General features: G+C 44.8%; 1 protein-coding gene across 1 annotated transcript in view; it reads right to left on the bottom strand.

Moving 5' to 3' along the window:
- igsf9bb (immunoglobulin superfamily, member 9Bb) overlaps nucleotides 1-19,602 on the bottom strand; it is a 264,759-nt gene that overhangs the window by 154,993 nt on the left and 90,164 nt on the right. Inside the window, exons 5-6 of the mRNA XM_036143535.1 lie at nucleotides 8,414-8,495; nucleotides 4,826-5,017 (exon numbers count right to left, since the gene is read on the bottom strand). Of these exons, the coding sequence (XP_035999428.1) occupies nucleotides 4,826-5,017; nucleotides 8,414-8,495 (274 nt within the window). The remainder of the gene's footprint in view (nucleotides 1-4,825; nucleotides 5,018-8,413; nucleotides 8,496-19,602) is intronic.

The raw sequence follows: 19,602 nt of genomic DNA, 5'->3' as shown, positions 1-19,602 counted from the left end.
TTCTGCCACTCGGAAGTTCCCCAAAGTCGGGCCTTTCCCGCCAACAAAGAGATAACATACGCGACCTTAGAACGGTCGGTTGGGAAGGAGGATGGCTGTAGCTCGAATTGTATCTCACACTGTGTGAGAAATGCCCGGCACTGTTCAGGATTGCCACTAAAGAGCTCAGGCGGAGTGAGACGCGGCTCTGGCAGCGATGAGGTCACCGGATGTGACGCAGGGGCCGGGGGAGCTGTTTGCGGAAGTGGAGTCGGGGAAGTGGGTTGGCCGCGGAGGTGCGTAAGAATCTCAGAGACGCCGGCTTCTAACTGGGAAATAGACTTCTCCACTCCCGCGCGCCACTGACCATCGGGTGAAGGATCCATTTGGCCAGAACGTGCTGTGACGAATAAGGGCGGACCCAAAGACAACCCGAGACAGGTCAGTGGCTCTTGAGCCGATTTTATTGAAAAAACAGGGAAGCGGAGGCTTTCGGGACGTGCTGCTCGTGCTTACGGGCCGACAACTCCTGGGGGGATAGAGACGGGTTAGTGACCAGTGGAGGCGATAGAGAGGATGAGCTGAAGGTTTGGTCACTAACCTGATGGGGAGATGACTTCTTTAGGAGTCCTTGCTCCACAGCGTGTCGGAAGCCGAGCGACAGGGAAATCCGGGGGGCGTCGTCCAGGGGCAGTCTGAGTTCGGTCACGGGGAAGGCCAATACGTCCAGGCGACAAATCCAAGGGGAAATCCAAAGAAGGGTCCGAGTCCAGTTCCAAGATCCAGTTTCCAGAGAGCACAGATTGATTAAGGGACAGGCAGGTTCCAGTACTCACGGGCTAGCGGGGTCAAAAACACAGGAGGGCAATCCGGGGTCCAGAGGCTGACACAGCAGGGCTCAGGCGGGCAGACAGAATCCAGGAGAGGGCTAGGCTGGCTCAGAGATGAAGGCAAAGACAGGTCGGGCAACAGACAGGCAGGCAGTTTGATAATAATTGCTGGAAGTTCTCACCGGTTGGCTCGAGACGTTCTGGCACTGGAGGCTGCGAGGCGCAGGGCTTATAAGCCGGTAGAGGTGGAGGCAGCGCAGGTGCGTTGATTGCAATTAGCAGCCCCAGTGCCAGAAACGTTACACCATCAGCAGGCGGTGAAGAGTCTTGCCCAAGGACACAACAACCAAGATGGTTGGATCGGGTGATTGAACCAGAAACCCACCAACTACTGAACAAAAACCCTAACATCTGTGCCACTGTAGCCTGAAAGACGCGTCAAATCCGCCTTGGTTGTTCACATTGGAGTCACATTCAAAAAGATCAGATACCAATCGAAATCAGGACTACACGTGGACGTGACTCAAATGTGACTCTAAAAGATCAGATTTGGGGCAGATTTAACCATATTACATGTCCTAAAATGCAAAAAATCTGATTTGGGCCTGATTTGTCTGCACTGGGAACGGGGGCCTAACTTAATACCATAATACCGTTTATTTTGAATTAGTTAAGAAAATCTAGAAGGACCTTCAAATAGGTTTAAACTGATAACATAGAATATAGAGCAAGAAAAAAAAAATCTTGATTCATATGACATGAGAAATAGTTTTACTCTAAAAGATGGATGAGTAGAGCAAGAAACTGAAAGAAGAGAGAAGGCCAGGCCTGTTATGGACAAAGAGTTGAAAAAAACACCTCAAACATGATATGAGCAGGACCATGCCCTATAAACTGTACAAACGTAGATGATTATTATTACGGGAACTGTGACAGAATCCGGTTACTTAGTCTGGTGTTAACTCTGATCCCAGCAAACTCTGTTAGCAGACACTTAGTCCAATGAAATTGTCAGAGTTGGACTGTTGCTTGATTATGCGTGTAATGGGACGTTGGTCCATATCTAAACTTTTAAATATGTTTTCTGAAATGGTTTTCCTTCTGAAGGAAAAAAGACTACATTTTATGGTGGACATTTTTATGTTTGAAATTACTGTATTTTTTAATTATGGAAAACTAACAGACAAAATATAAATAAAATAACAATGAAACAAATACTTAAAGGAGCAATAAGTGATATTTCATCACCAGGTTTTCTGCTTTCTCAGGATAACTCCTGGGAGAGACCGACCCAGAGTGACTGGCTGTTCAGAGACCCCTACACCTCAAAAGAGACTCTGGCTACGTTCACACTGCAGCCTGAAGTAACCAATTCCGATTTTTTTCCCCATATGCGACCAGGATCTGATCTTTTCATGACAGTCTGAACAACACAGATCAGATTTTTTCAAATGCGACCCAGGCCACTTGGATATGTGGTCCTGAATCCGATACGTATCTGATCTTTTCAAATGCAACCTACGGCCGGGTTGCATTCATCCGACCTGTACGTCACTGATACTCGACAAATGCCACTATTCTGCGTCCTGCTATGCAGAAGAGGGAAGTAAAACGACACCCATGGCGGACAACAACGAGGAGAGCAGTCAATGGAGAGAAAGCTCCAGTTAGAAAAGAAATTAAAGATCACTAAATGCGCGCCAGCATTATAATCCGTGTTTGCTTCCACAAACACAGAGCATGCTTGCCACGTGTGACGTCATCGCGTCCTCAACTGCGCATGTGGAACACTTAAGTTGTATGAATTCAGTTCACACAGGAGATCACATACAAGTCCGATATATTTGGAAATGTGAACAACAACAATGTAAAATCGGAATTGAGCATTAAGGCCTGCATTGTCAACGTAGCCTTTGAGACCTGTTAACATAGCACTTGAGGCCCCTGAACCAGGAAAATGCAATAGCATAGCAAAAAAACCAAAGAGACAAAAAATTTAGTTACACTGCAACACTGCTGACAATGTTATAACCTTTGTCTTTATTTTGTTTTGATTGTTATTTTGGTTGTTATATTTTTCATGTGGTTCTGAACTGTTTGTAGGCTCGTATAGAATGAAGCATGTATGTTAGCTATGTCTTATTCTTTGTGCTATAGCATGAGCTATACTTTGGGTTTATATAAATATAGTAATATGTATGAGGAAATAGGACCGGATTAACATTGAAGGTCCTTAACACTAGAAGTCCCAGATAATTTCAGTTTTTCTGCAAGCCCCCATCCCCTCTTCAAGTTTGTGTATTCACTCTACCTTGCTAACTGTCCCTATTGTAATGCAAATAACTTGTGATATGACCAGCCCTTCTACGCATGTTCCAATCCCTTTTCATTACCTGCCCCTGCAACATCAGACCTTTTTGCAGGAATATATTTATAAGTCATATCTAAATCTTTTATTTAGACAAACCTATTGAACAACCAGATATCATACGGGTCCTAGTTCCTGAGCTGAGAACAGGTCATAGCCATGCTTTTCCAACAAGGCAAGTCAGAGCCTATTTATTTTGTCCATTCACCAACAGACTCATTTATATTGTAAAGCTCACTACATGAAAGATAGAACAACGTAGAGAATAATTGTTTTTTGTCTTGTCTCGCCTTTTCATGTCATTCAACATTTCAGCTTAGAAAATGACAAACATTATGACTTCAGTATTGGAGTAACATTTATTTCACCCAAGGAAAGGCACTACATATGAAGCTACAATCGTCCCATTTAGCAATTTCCACAAACCCAAGGTGAGTCCTTCCTGCATTTGCAACAGGTATACTTTGTGCAGTGCACACACCGCCCAGTGCTGTGGTTCCTGTTGCAAAGATTGCGCACCTGGCACTGTGTTGTTTTACCATGAGAACGTCTCTTCATCTCACAATGCTGTCTCATCTTTTCTTCTTGTATTGCCTTTTCCTGCGTAAACCTGTAACGAAGTTCATCTGCAAGTCGCAGAATGAACTTCCGTCGACTGTCTTTAGACAGTGTTTGTTGCAGCCATGCCAAACCGGTTTTGAGCTGGAAACCTATTTCCAGCTCAAAACCGGCTTTGCGCTGGAAATCATGGGCGTGCTGTAGCGGAGGAGAGATTGCGCTGAAGGGACTTGAGTTATATTTGCCCCCTAGTAAATAGGGCAGATGGTCATTATTGTATAAATATTCTTGCTTTCCCTCTCTACAGCGTCCCAGCTCATGCAGCTATTTTCATTAGACAGATCAGTTATCGTCTGATCGCTACTTCGGTAAAGTTAGAAAGATATTCACAGATTCAGCTTTTCCAGATCAATAACTCATCGGTGGATGATTTATTCTACAAAACAGACACCTCTCTGTAACCACAGCAAGACAGACAGTGAGCTACAACCATAGCTTCCTCAAAACGAGTCTCCCACCGCGCTGGGAGAATTACATTGGACCCTATGCAGAGCTCGCGGCTCCGCAGATGCTTAGGGACCGTCTGCAAGTTGCAACCCCAGAAAAATAATCCGAGAAATATTCCACAGCGTCACCAACGGAGAGGTGGATTATTATCAAATTCATTTCATGTGTATCTGATCTCATGTATGTCATACCACATTTATTGGATTGGACAATAATACATTTTTTGAGGAATTTACCAAAGCCAAAATGGCAAATGGCACCTCTAAATGGCACCAGCGCGCCCTTCTATATAATTTTGTGTACTGTTACACCGTTTCAAAAACTCAACCAAATTCTAATTTGCTAACACAGAATTTCATATAAACATACATGTATAAAGTCTCTATAAGTCAAAGTGAATGAATAAATGACGATGTCAAAACTGCCTCAGTAGACAGTCATACAATTTATAAAACTAGACAGCAAGTTACCTCATGTAATAAAAAGAAGTGTCAAAAATTGTTTTATGTAAAAAAAGGATTAAGCACTTGGTGTTCCTTGTCTATGCTAAGGTCACAATGGTATTACTATATTAAACACTTACCGGCATATTCTGGGTCCACATGAGGAGGGTAGAACCGAAAGTTGATGAAGAAAGGGATTGGCATTCCATACTTGAACCACTCCACCACATAGGGCTTTCCGTTCAGTGGGTGAGGCACGTCGCATCCCAAGATGATGCTCTCTCCTGCATGCGCTGTCACAAACTGGGGCTCTTCTCGCACTCCGTGGACACCTGGGACACAAAGTCAAGATAAAATGACCAAGATATGTAACGGATCTTTTTGTAGTCTCAGTTAATTTTTCTCTTAGATCTACCAACTAGGAGCTCCAAAATATGCCTAAAACGAAGTATAAATAAACAGATGACTTTTTTGATAGTATGACACAAATAATACTGTGTCAATCCAAACCATATTTCAATTCAATTTACTTTAAAAATACTTTCCTTCAACTTGAAAAAACTCACACGGAAAGAAAGGACAATTAGAAGAATTTTATTGATACAATTATTTTAAGAATTTGGTGCTCAGACCTCGGCAGGAAACATTAGCGCTGAATTTTACTTTAATATGCATAAGCAGTTGTGTGAGAACAGGGATGTTTCCCCCCAGGCCTGAAACTGGTGGTGGAGTGGAGATAGACGAAGTTGGTTCATTACATAGACTGCCGGTTGGCGAGACGATCTGCTTGAGCTTTATTGGTGAGATCCAGTAGACCGCGAGTGTTGATACTAGTGCTTCATTCAGGAACCCAGAAAGATAGATGTCCAGCTTGGATAAACACAGGTTTGCATTAACTGTCCATGATGAGCAAGCATAGAGCGACAGTGGAGAGGAAAAACTCCCCTTTGGAAAGAAACCTCTGGCAGAACCAGGCTCAAAATGGCGGTCTTCTGCCGGACCCATTGAGATGTGACAGGGAATGCAGTAAGAGTCCGGGAGGAATTACACTCTGATAGGGACGAGGTTGAAGGAGCACCATGGAAAAACCAAATGGAGCTTGGCTACGATGATGGAGAAGGGGATGGACGTGGGTTGAATCAGGGTCATCTGAGTCCAAATCAGACATTGCGCGACCACTGCTTGCTTTTTGATTGGTTAGCAGGCTGGGATGTGGATTTGAAGTTGAACTCTGGGTGCTGATTGGGCTTAGTGGAGGTGTGGTTCAAAGCTGATTGGCTTGCGTCTGAGGCGGATGAGCCTCTGATTGGATAAATGTAAGTAATTCAGTTTCTTCAGTTGAATTTCAGCCTAGGCTTCATTAATCCCAAAGGGAAATTAAATACTTGTGTAACTCATAGGGGTTTCTTCACCAAGTTGTTTGTATATGGTGATTGCTGCAAGTGTGGCACTATGAAATAGTGAAATACATTACAATTGTAGCCCCCCATTTTATTTTAAGGTCTGACAATTTCTGTTGATGGACTACTGCTGATACATCTTAGCTTGTAACGAACAGATTACAGCACAATAGGCAGAAATTCTTCATTTCATCCCAGTCTGGAAAATCACTGTCCTCCCACATCTTCAGGTGATAGCAAATCCACTCAAATAGGAATGTTTGGTGTTGTCGTGGCCTTCCATGTTCCATAAAAAACAGAAATTTCCAACATAGGCCGTGGGTTGTAACAGGTGGTTTGATTTGTACACACTTCCGACTTCATTGATTTGTAAAAATATGTGATTTATTTCTTGAAAAAGTATAGACAAAATAATTACAAAAAAATGTCTTGCAACTTAATTACAAAAGGAAAAATAATCTCAATTTGTTGTTTGAAGCTCTAAAAGTGGTCAAAAAATCTTTTACAAAAACCTCCCGTCAACCAGACATTTACCAAACAATAGCCCTGCACCAAGCACCCGGTGTGTTCTTAATTACTCAAATTAATGGGATGGTCTAACAATTAACAACGTAATCTAAACATTTTCAAATATAAAAATTAATTACAAATTTCGGTTCTAAACTAACTTCAATATATTCTAACAACCCAAAGAAGAAAACTAAATTGGTAGAAATTACAATCCACAAAATGTATCAAATGGCCAGGTGTCAAGAAACAAAGCTCATGTTGAAGACCTATCTTCTTCACCAAAGTGATGGGTTGATCATCAAGCGCAGGTAAGTGTGTACATTTTAAAGGCATACTATGCAACATTTTTCAGTTAATTAATGTGTTCCATACCGTTTTGGATGATTAAATTAGTCATTTCAGGTCGAACAAAGGTTTTCTCGGCCGCCCTGGGGGTCTGTGGGGGAAATACCGCACTTGCAATTGCAAGAGCTCACGGCCCGCACCCACAGAAGTCTCATTTTACGGCGAGAACTCCATGTGTTTTTGCCCTGACATTCACTATATGCACGCGCGAAAGCAACAACAAAGAACCGCGTGTTAACGTCAAATAAACATGCAAGCATATCGAGTTTTATTATTATTGTTATTATTATTATTTCTTTATTTTTTATTTTTTATTTTTTTTTATGTTGGCGAGATGCTACCGCGGCGAGGCGGCCGCGGCCGCGGCTTGGCGAGGCGGTGGCGGTAGCGTTTCGCCAACATAAAAAAAAAATAAAATAATAATAATAATAATAATAAAACTGGCGAGGCGGCGGCTGCGGCGGTTTGGCGAGGCGGCCGCCTCGCCAAGATAGCGCTGCGGGAAGCTTGATGTTCATACCTTCACTGTGTTAGTCATTGTTTGTACTGCCGTTTTTTCCACTTTTCGTTGCGTTCGCCTGTCTGCTGAGCTCAAAACAACCGCGCCTGGCTTGATGGAGAAACCAGAACAGCTGAGCATCTTTATGACAGTGCACTTTTACTTTCGCCCTCTGGGGGGAGCCTCGCTGGAAAATCAACCCTGGTTGCATAGTATACCTTTAAATGCCTCATAAAACTTGTGGTATTGAATGTATCATTTCACTACTCAAAGATTTCTAAGTGAAAACTGAACTGATTGGTGAAGGAGAAGGGAACGTGTCACCCTCAGTGTGCAATGATTCTGGCCTGTCTGTCTGTGTGCATTCCCACATCTCCTTCTTCATACTCATTTACGTCATCCAGTGAAACTGCACCCTCCCTCCCATGGCACTGCAATCAAGCTCATCATTCTCACAGCTTTCTACACCTGCATAAGCTGGCTGCTGACAGACAGACAGAGCCACATTGTCAAAAACCTTTGCCCGTAGATGTCCAGCGTTCTTTGCCTGCCTGCCTGATCTGATCACGACCATGTTGATGTCTTCAGGATTTCCCTGTCTCGTCTTGCCCCCATCAGATTTCTACCAGGCTTCAGATCTCTGGACCATAATCTTGATTCTGCCACATGACCAATGCCCCTTACCTAGCCCTCAGATTTATCTGCTCTTTCCAGGCTTTATGTGCATGACCCATGCCTGTCTCATGGACCACAATCAAATCTTTGAGATTCAGCCTGACATTACCACAGAGCTGAAAGTCAGCTCCCTTGACAAACATGTTGCAGAATGTTGTGACATCATCATCCTTGCTGCAGCAAGATTCCCCACGCTCCACTGCTCATCAACAGCTCAGCTGTGGAGGTGGTCAGCAGCACCAAGTTCCTTAGGGTGCACATCACGGACAACCTCAGCTGGTCTGTGAACACCACATCACTGGTGAAGAGGGCACAGAAACGCTTGTACTTTTTGCGGAGGATGAGGAGAGCCCACCTGCCCCCGCCCATCCTCACGACATTCTACAGATGCACCATAGAGAGCATTGTGACCAGCTGTCTCTCTGTGTGGTGTGGAGGCTGCAGTGCCTCCGACTGAAAGAACGTGAGGAGCGTGATGAAGACAGCAGAAGGGATCATCGGGGCTCCTCTTCCATCCATAAAAGACATTTCATCTCAGCGATGTGTGTCCCGAGCCCTTAACATCATCAGGGACCCCTCACACCCCCACCATGGACTGTTCTCCCTGCTGCCCTCTGGGAAGAAGTTCCGCAGCATCCGCTGCAGGTCCACCAGGTTTTGCAAAAGCTTTTTCCCTGCTGCCATCAGACTGTTAAACTGCTGTTGAACGGCTGAACTACAACCCATAAACTCTGCACAACATTTGCATATTTGCACACTTTGCATCATTGCATCTACATCTAGCATTTGTTGTGCCAGTTCAGACGTGACAGAAAGCGGTAACGGACTACGTTACCCATGATGCAATGTGGTCAAAATGGCCACCAACTCATGTGGTCAAAATGGCCACCAACTCCCATCACGCAACACGGCAAAATGGCCGCCGATCAAGGAAACGGCATCAATTCGGGACGTAACGGACTGCGTTACCCATGATGCAATGTGGTCAAAATGGCCACCAACTCCCATCATGCAACACGGCAAAATGGCCGCCGATCAAGATAAAGGTTGCTATGGTGATGGCTATAAAAGCCGATCACCCACGACCATCTTTCTTCTTCCCTGGCTTTAGCCAACCCGAGAAGACACAGCTGTTTCCGTTGGGGTGATCCCACAACACGTGCTCGAATTCCTCGCTGGACCGAGAGTTTTTTTTTCGAAGCCAAACTATTCCCTGTGCAGACAGGAGGTCGACTAAAATAAGTACTTTTAAATTCCCTCTGATCAAAAGACTGAGAGACGCCATATCTCCCAGTGATCGAAGAGGACCCCGCTTTGTCTGGCCAACAAAGCGACTGTGGACCCGGAGGAAGAAACGAAGCAGCTTCTTCCCATCCCGGTCCCGCTGCAGCCTGCGGATAACTGCGCTCGTCAAGACGCACCCAGAAAGCCGCAACACTCGGGAGCGCTCCGGACCAGCCCCGAGGCATCTCAAAGTAACGGACTCTCCCCTTTTATTTCTGTCTCACCAACAGGGTGTTTAGAAGTGCCTGGGCAGGCGTAGAACTTTGTAGGTGTTGGTTAATGCTTTTATTCCACGACGAAGTTGGAATTATTTTGCTGAACATTTTCTTTGTATGTGCATGTATTTTACAATTGATTTTGCTGTGTTGATTTGTGATTCATCAATAACCCCGCCGTGGGTTACCGCCTTATTTCTTTGCATCTTTTCCCTGCTCCCCCCCCCTCTCTCTTTTCGCTTCTCCTTATCAGTTTAATCTCTTTGTCCGAGCAAGTCGCGGGCTTTGCTTTAAACTCCCAGTTAGCTACGCCCCTCGAAGCGAGGCATTACCCCATCAGCGTAAGCGTGGTTACGTCATTAGGACCTCCCCTCATACGTCATCGTAGCAGCCATCTTGGGAGGGTCACGTGTATCTGAACTGTAGGTAGCTTAGCTGAATTAGCTTTCGTAAGATATCAAAGCGTCCAGTGAGATTCCCGAAGCTGTTCTGTCTATCAATGCTGATACGTGAAATGCCGGTGTTTCGAGGGCGGTGTTAAACAACTTTGAGTTAAGTTAAGATCTGCTAACCGCTCATTTTAATCCATTGTTTATTTTGTTTTATTCTTTATTTCCACATATATATTTTGCATGTTTTAGTTTAGTAATGAGTAAGAATTCCAAAGTTGTTTGAATCAGAGAATTACTGTAACAGGGAATTGCTTTTGGTTCAATAAAACCAACCACTGCGGAATAGACATTGTTTTGTGTTCAGTCCAATTCACAGTTGCCTGGGTATTCAGAAATCAGAGCTAACCTCCTTTGGAGTTAACATCTGACATTAATACAGAGACAATATCATTGGATGGTGATAAGGAATAAGGATTTAAACTCTAATTGCAGTTACATTGGGGTTCTCACAGCCTGCTGGATAAACCTGGTCGGTGAACAGTCCGACCTGATCATTTATTCCAGCATAAATGAGTTCATAACAGCAAGTTAACTAATGCATTAGTGGTATAAATACTTATAAGCTTATAGCTAACATCACCACCATTTGAACTATATTTGTTATAGCGAAATTTTGAGTTGAATGATTTATTATTTAAATTATAATACCAAATTATAATTAATAATAATAATAAGCATATTCAACCAGCTTATGGCATAGCATAAATTGGCTTTTCCCGGTGTGGGCTAGAGTCTACTTATTGGCGTTCCTTTAGACTAAATCGAATAACCAGCAACTTATGAATTGAATGAACACAATCCATATTCCAGCATTTTGACTGCTCACCTTGCCAAAAGGACTATTCAGTCATAATTGATTAAGGAGGTATCATTACTAAATATATACGTGTTTGTGGTGGTTTGAGGTTGTTAACCTGAGGTTTGAATATTGATTTCTGGACTGGAAGTCAGCTAGATTGAAATACACAGCAGCCAGCGTCTGCTACTTGTCAATCAGAGTCTGTGTCGTGTTCTGCTTTGAAAAGAGAGACCTTGCCTCCATCTGGTGGCCAGGATAGGTAGTTGCAGTCACGGTTTTAAAGACAGCTTAGATCGCTCAGTGTCCCGGAGGGACAGTTTTGAAAGTCAGTTTCTTTAAACTTACCTTACGGTTACGCCCCTTTGTCTTTTTAATTTTATTTTATTCATTTTTTTTTTTTCTTTCCTCCCTTATCCCCCTTCTGCTCATCATAAGTGGTCAAAATTGAGCTGTGATTTTGAAACTAAGGTTGCAATTTAGCGGTTTTTAACTGTCATTCTTTGCCACCTCTGAAGCTCCAAGACACTGCTATTTTCCACACATGTGTAGAGCACCTGTTCTGAAATAACTTACATCACAAACAAAGCCACAGCTTTATCATTTAATCACTGGCCGAAAGGTTAGTGGCCCATGTCACTCAAAGTTAATTTTCTCAAAGTTAAACAAGCATATTAACCATTCCTAAAACTAAGGAGTTGTAAGTCGCAGGGTCGATTCTCCCCTGCGCAGCCTAATTAAACGCACGTATTTGAACCCACTTACTGCAGTTAAAGTGCCAGTCATAGTGCGTGTTTGCTGTTAACAGTTAAAGTGAAGCCACTTAACAGTTGTTGTTAGCAGTTGTTGTTTAGCGCTGAGCTAAATTAAAGTGTATGCGTTGTTACCTAGTGCTAAGCTAGAATACAGCGTTGTTATTTGTTGTCTGTTGTTTAGCGCTGAGCTAAACTACAGGTTGTTACCTGTTGTGTTGTTATCCATAGCTGACAAAGAATGGATAGTAGCGGTTCTTCAGTCAAAGGAGCTGAAGGTCCAAACCATTCCATTGGAATGGAGGCCCAGGATGTCATTAGCTCACTGCTTAAAATGACACCGGACGAACAAACCCGTCTGAATCAGTTTAACATAAAGGACTGTGAGAGGAGAATTCAGGAATTGGTGGAGGAGGTCCAGAGCAAACCTAAACATAGATTGGTAGCAGATGTTTTGGGTGAATTAACTGCGTTATACCACCGAAGGTTAACGCTAGAGACCAATCTGCGTAACAGAGAGGTTGAGATGCGGATCGCAGCTGAGGAAAGAGTTAGGGAGCTAGAACAGAAAAGTGTTCAGGGCAGCTGTCATCTCACAGAGGAGCGAGAGGAGGATCGCATTAGCTTGCAGACAGAAGGATCTGAGTGTGAGGACTCCAAAGGAAAACATGGAGATCACACCTGGAGGACATTGGATGAACTAGGCCCTCAGACACCTTCTGAGCGAAGGGTAAGCGAAGGTCAGGACAGATATAGCAGTGTGATACGGAAAGAAATGCCTAAACAACTTACGGTGGCAATCAGGACTGATCCACATGATGTAAATCATGGGAAAACACCTGCTTCCCACCTGACCCCTGACACGGCCCGCTATGATCTTTTCCCCCCACCAGGGCGACGAGAGCACCGTTCCTGGGACACAGGGGAACCCCACTCCTCTGAACTGCGTCCACAGACAAGAGTTCATGACAGGGAGGGTCCCCCTGCGTCCCACAAACGGCCGCCGATGCCAGGTAGGTGGTCAGAACTGGAGGCCTCCCTCCCACCGTGGTTACCACAGGCAGGAGTCGTCAGGAGAGGACTCAGATGACCAGCTCCGATCCCTGAACAGGGACTGCGGATGCGTCAACTTGAGTCCCTGGCCCGAGACATAGAGCGTTTTGATCCTAGCAATACCGAATCCACCATTGATGACTATCTCAGAGAGGTAGAGCGCTGTCTGCTAGACTTATATAGCCCCTCAGCTCGAGAAAAGTTGAAGCTTATCTGGAAAACCACGTCCAGAAGTGTCCATGTTTTCATAGAAAGCCTCCCTCCAGCTACACGTGACCGTTATTCAGCTCTTTGTCAGGCTTTAAGAGAAGAATATTCTGTGTTTACAGACCCAGCTTCTGCAAACTCTTGGAGCTTTTGCAATTCAGCAAAAGAGAACTGAAGCACCAAAAGAGTACTACCGTCGCTTGCGAGCTGCTTACTTTCAGGGACGAAATGCTCCCGGCTTGGAGGAAGACCACACTTTCAAATCTTTGTTCCTCCATAATCTTCATGAAAGCGTGCGTTATGAGGTTACCATGCATTGTAGAACCAAGAAACTTACGATGCAGGAAATCAGGAAATACGCGCAGGTGGCATGGGAAACACGTGTCCGGCCCAACAAAGGAGCCGATAGTGATAAAAAGGTTCTGCAGATTCAAGCCGAACCAGAAAAGAGTTTAGGTCTGGAGGGACATGAGATGCCTCCCTTCAAACCTAAAACTAGATTTGGTCCTAAGAAGCAACATGGTTTTGAGCCGCAGCAGAAGAAAGCTTCCCAGGATAGGAGAGGTCAGCATGGCAGCATGGAAGGTGAGAGGTTTCAAAAATGGCACAGGCCGGATCCAGCTCGATACGGTAAGCAAACTGACAGGCCAGAAAGGTCGAAAAGCACACATGACAACAAAGGCTGGAACCTGCGCATAGAGGAGTCAATGAGAAAGGAGATGGAGGAGACTTTTCACAGGTTGCTAGCCGAAACAGTGCATCAGATCGCGCAGCAGCCGTCCCAGCCATCACCCAATCCTGCCGACCCTCCAGGTAAGCCAGGCCCAAAACCCCAGCCAGCATGACTAGGCGTGGAGCAGGCTTCCCCTTCTAACAGAGTTTATCTGATTAAGGGGGGGGACCAACCGAAAAATCACCAACAACCTTCTAAGATCCCATCAGCAGGTGATCAGAAAGCCCCTTTTCTAAGGTTTCTAGGTGAGCTAAACCATCATGAAAATGCACACCGTTTATACTGCTCGACAGTTATCGGAGGATGTGTAACTGCAAATGCTCTTTTAGACCACGGGTTCCGAGATCAGTCTAATGTGCTCAGATTTGTTTGATGAGGTGACCAGAGCTATGGTGTCTCTTGGGAAACCGTTCCAGGTGGAGACCTGTACGTGGGCATCACCAGATACACTCAGGATCAGTCATGCATCACCAAACGGGCGTGGTTAGCATCACTTTCCGTGACATGACCCTGGTGCACCCCATCTACATATGTACTTTGGACACAGAACCCTTTTCTTGTGGGTCAGGACCTGTTGAACAGGTTAGCCCCACTCATTGACTGCTATCATGGTCATCTTTGGGCCCAAGTGGGGACTCCCAAGCCCTCACTTCTGGAAGTGGACTGTCCGTCCCTATCCACCAGGTGACCTGCTCAGAAGGCACACAAAGAACTTTTAGCACCATTTCTGCCTTCCACAGAGCCGATTTCGAAATCCTCTGACACACCCCTGCTTTAGCTGAACAATCGCTCAGCTTACCTGTTAGTGGAGAATCCAACCCACATGCCGATCCAAGTGGTGGTGAAGGAACCTCTTGGGGTGCTCATCGAAAGCTCTTTCCACCGACTTTGAGCTGAGCATTCCCGTCATCGGAGACCTGCCCTTATCCTTGACCGGCAGACAGGACTCTCCAGACACCGTGTTTACTTTTCCTTCCAACATGATCCAAATCAGGCGACATGAAGCTCGGCCTGCTGGATCCATTTGTGGTGCAACGCTTGAAGCTAAAGGAAATCTGTTGGTGTGTGCGATAACAACCAACCCCACAGAACCAGCACCAAATCAACCAGAGAACCGGGACTCACCCCACTGAGCCCTGCCCTGGTTTTCGAAACAGAAATTAGGCAACAGCTGGGAAAAAGCTGATGTCTCTGACTACTGAAACAGAGGAAACAGCACTTAAGGAGCTGTTTATGAGTTTCAGCCCATTCAGCCCAAAGATTCAAACGAACTTGGGATCACATTGACACATGTCCACGACTCACCAGTAGGAGAACACAGAAGCTGCAAAGCTAATCTGAAAACTCTCCAACAGGTGACGTCCGGCCTTCAACGGCCCCGGACACCCAGGAGTAATGTACAAGGCAGCTTAACCTGCAGCCAGTTTACAACCCACACGACCGCCAGACCAAGCCCTGCTTCAGCGAAGGGGGTTATATTTCCGTGGTCACATTTGCAGATTGACTGGATCGGCCCAGTCCCTGAATCGTTAAGAGATAAACAAATATCTTCTTGACAATAAACAGGCAGTTTTCACAGAATGGGTCGAATGTTTGCCGGCACTGAATGACACCGCTGTCACCACAGCAGCCCTGCTGCTAAATCACGTTTTCAGCTGGTGGGGCCTTCCCCTGTCCATCAACTCGGACAGAGGAACGTCAAACATTATGACCGTGCTTTTCAACATGTTGGGCGTGGAAGTTAAATTCCACATCACCTACCGCCCACAGTCATCCGGACAGGTGGAGCGAATGAGCTGCCACCGTGGCCAAGCATTCAAAGGAACATGCCAGTAGCCATGACGGGGACCGGATGCAAAGCTTCCCCTGGTCCTAATGCTAGTCCGCTCTACCTCACCCATGCTCCACGGGGGTGACACTTTCCAGATGATGACAGGAAGGCAAAGGACACTTCCCCTGAATCTCATCTACCAGCCCGGAAGACGTCAGTATGACAACCGTCTACACTGCCCACCAGTGCGTCACTGACTTAAAAGACCGTCCCCGAACGACTTTCGCGTGGCCTCGAAAGAACCTAGAAGCCAGCGTGCAAAGTCCAGAGTACACATGGGTTCAAGCTAACCAAACTAAACCGTCCACTAAACTCTCCTCACAGGGAACGGAGCCTAACTCCGCCCACCGCCGAGAGAGAACGATGCCATAGCATTAAATAGGACAAGTGCATGTTCAATCAGGACACTTTAAACATGCACTAACAAAGCAAATGTCCATACATAACTTCACGTCTATAATTTCACACTCAGCCATAACACCATGCATTGCTTTGGAAACGCTCACAGAAGTGGTAAAGAATGACATGATGTATACTCAGGTTGTTAGAGATTTAATGCAGGACCTCACTCGAGAGGTTAGCTCATCCATAAATAGCCTTGCTGAAGGACGGATTCCTCCGTACCTGGTACCAGTAGATTTGGTTGAAAAGGTTCTCAAATCTGCCTCTAGTGAAACACTGCAACCACCACAAATACACCTGGCGTACAGCCTAGGTAGTGCAATTCCGATATTTGTAAATCCTGACAACTTGGAGATAGGATTTATGCTAAACCTTCCCATCATTGAAAGAGCTAATGTGTATAGGCTTAAATCAGTATTGAATGTCGGTTTTTGGCAAGGTGAGACCCACGTACACCTACAAACTCCCTCAATATTGGCCTATCATGATGCTGACCCCAAACTTTATTTAGTCCCTAATTTGGATTTGTGTACCAAAACCAAAGACATCCACTGGGTATGCCCAAGCAACCCATTTATCAGAGGGACGTTACCAATTACCTGTGTGGTCTAATGAATCTCCTGAACAAAACTGTCAGGCTAGAATGACCCTTAAAGATGCAGGTGTGGAAACCAAAATTGAGCGGGCAGGTAACCGCTGGCTCGTTAGCACCCCAGAGGCAGAAGCCCTGTTATCCTACGAGCAGCATGACACAGTTACTAGACTAAAACTGCCCAACCAAACCATTTTCTGTTCCCCACCTCAAGGTGCTCCAGTCCACATTGGAAACATGGTTCTGCATCACCTTGACGTTGATAAATATGACTCAGAGATTGAAATAATAGATGTCTTTAAGGGATACAATTTCAGCATTGATGTCGGCATTGAAAGACAGCTTTTACTTGCAGGCACCCAGCTGATTAAATTCAGTCTCACTCCATCAGAGTTGAGCTCGGTCCCTCTGCTTCGCTTCCCCAGAGCTACAGAGTCGACCGACACTCACATTATGACCATTATTGTGTTCTCCTTGTATTTGGATGGGCCATCACTACCGCGATGGCGTATGCAGCATACAAGCAGATCAAACAGTTGCAAACCAGGATTGACGCCCTCACCTTGTCGCTCCCAGGTTCGTAGCACCAGCTCCTTGAAGGCCATAAGCTGATTAGACTACGAACCGCTGTCTCTTTCCTTTCCCTCTTTCCTTCTCTCCTTTCTTTGGTTCAAAGTTCAAACCTGATGACCAATGAATGTATTGACAATGGTGATTGTGAAGTTTGCATTTCTTTTTTTTATTATTACTTTATTGTTGCCTTATTAGCCAATAGAAATGACTAGCTATAGCTTAGTCCTGCCCAGGCTAGGTCACTGACCCAGGCACAATGAATGCTTCGTTTTTCCTCCTCTTGGATGATGAACTGAACTGCATGAATCCCAATGGACTACTAGAAAAGACTATTAGGTTGTTCCACTCATGCACAACGGATTTTCGTCACGCCAGAATGGACTTGGTTGTAGCTTTAAAGACTGTGACCAGCATCCCACTCTTCAAAGCTAAAGGGGGGTATGTTGTGCCAGTTCAGACGTGACAGAAAGCGGTAACGGACTACGTTACCCATGATGCAATGTGGTCAAAATGGCCACCAACTCATATGGTCAAAATGGCCACCAACTCCCATCACGCAACACGGCAAAATGGCCGCCGATCAAGGAAACGGCATCAATTCGGGACGTAACGGACTGCGTTACCCATGATGCAATGTGGTCAAAATGGCCACAAATCCCATCACGCAACACGGCAAAATGGCCGCCGATCAAGATAAAGGTTTGCTATGGTGATGGCTATAAAAGCCGATCACCCACGACCATCTTTCTTTCTTTCCCTGGCTTTAGCCAACCGAGAAGACACAGCTGTTTCCGTTGGGGTGATCCCACAACACGTGCTCGAATTCCTCGCTGGACCGAGAGTTTTTTTTTCGAAGCCAAACTATTCCCTGTGCAGACAGGAGGTCGACCTAAAATAAGTACTTTTTAACTTCCCTCTGATCAAAAGACTGAGAGACGCCATATCTCCCAGTGATCGAAGAGGACCCCGCTTTGTCTGGCCAACAAAGCGACTGTGGACCCGGAGGAAGAACGAAGCAGCTTCTTCCCATCCCGGTCCCGCTGCAGCCTGCGGATAACTGCGCTCGTCAAGACGCACCCAGAAAGCCGCAACACTCGGGAAGCGCTCCGACCAGCCCCGAGGCATCTCAAAGTAACGGACTCTCCCCTTTTATTTCTGTCTCACCAACAGGGTGTTTAGAAGTGCCTGGGCAGGCGTAGAACTTTGTAGGTGTTGGTTAATGCTTTTATTCCACGACGAAGTTGGAATTATTTTGCTGAACATTTTCTTTGTATGTGCATGTATTTTACAATTGATTTTGCTGTGTTGATTTGTGATTCATCAATAACCCCGCCGTGGGTTACCGCCTTATTTCTTTGCATCTTTTCCCTGCTCCCCCCCCCCTCTCTTTTCGCTTCTCCTTATCAGTTTAATCTCTTTGTCCGAGCAAGTCGCGGGCTTTGCTTTAAACTCCCAGTTTAGCTACGCCCCTCGAAGCGAGGCATTACCCCATCAGCGTAAGCGTGGTTACGTCATTAGGACCTCCCCTCATACGTCATCGTAGCAGCCATCTTGGAGGGTCACGTGTATCTGAACTGTAGGTAGCTTAGCTGAATTAGCTTTCGTAAGATATCAAAGCGTCCAGTGAGATTCCCGAAGCTGTTCTGTCTATCAATGCTGATACGTGAAATGCCGGTGTTTCGAGGGCGGTGTTAAACAACTTTGAGTTAAGTTAAGATCTGCTAACCGCTCATTTTAATCCATTGTTTATTTTGTTTTATTCTTTATTTCCACATATATATTTTGCATGTTTTAGTTTAGTAATGAGTAAGAATTCCAAAGTTGTTTGAATCAGAGAATTACTGTAACAGGAATTGCTTTTGGTTCAATAAAACCAACCACTGCGGAATAGACATTGTTTTGTGTTCAGTCCAATTCACAGTTGCCTGGGTATTCAGAAATCAGAGCTAACCCTCCTTTGGAGTTAACATCTGACATTAATACAGAGACAATATCATTGGATGGTGATAAGGAATAAGGATTTAAACTCTAATTGCAGTTACATTGGGGTTCTCACAGCCTGCTGGATAAACCTGGTCGGTGAACAGTCCGACCTGATCATTTATTCCAGCATAAATGAGTTCATAACAGCAAGTTAACTAATGCATTAGTGGTATAAATACTTATAAGCTTATAGCTAACATCACCACCATTTGAACTATATTGTTATAGCGAAATTTTGAGTTGAATGATTTATTATTTAAATTATAATACCAAATTATAATTAATAATAATAATAAGCATATTTCAACAGCTTATGGCATAGCACATTATAAATGCTACCGAACTCTTAGTCATTAAAAAGCATCCTTGCACAAAGCCCTTGCACAACCCAATTCTGCACATTCAATGGTTTGTATACTGTGATCTTCTCCTGCATTGTTTTACATTTCAATTGTTTTTATAGTGTATTTTTAAATCTATTGTTTACTTTTAAATCTCTGCTGCACCTAAAACTGTAATCTAACCTTTTACTGCAATTTACAAAGCTGTATGCAACAAAATTTCGTTCTGTACACACTCTGTGCATACAAAATGACAAATAAAGGTGTCTAAGTC

The sequence above is a fragment of the Fundulus heteroclitus genome, chromosome 11 (assembly GCF_011125445.2).
Source record: "Fundulus heteroclitus isolate FHET01 chromosome 11, MU-UCD_Fhet_4.1, whole genome shotgun sequence".
Lineage (NCBI taxonomy): Eukaryota > Metazoa > Chordata > Actinopteri > Cyprinodontiformes > Fundulidae > Fundulus > Fundulus heteroclitus.
Note: the sequence above shows the minus strand (reverse complement) of the source record. Positions and strands in the feature narration are given on the sequence as shown.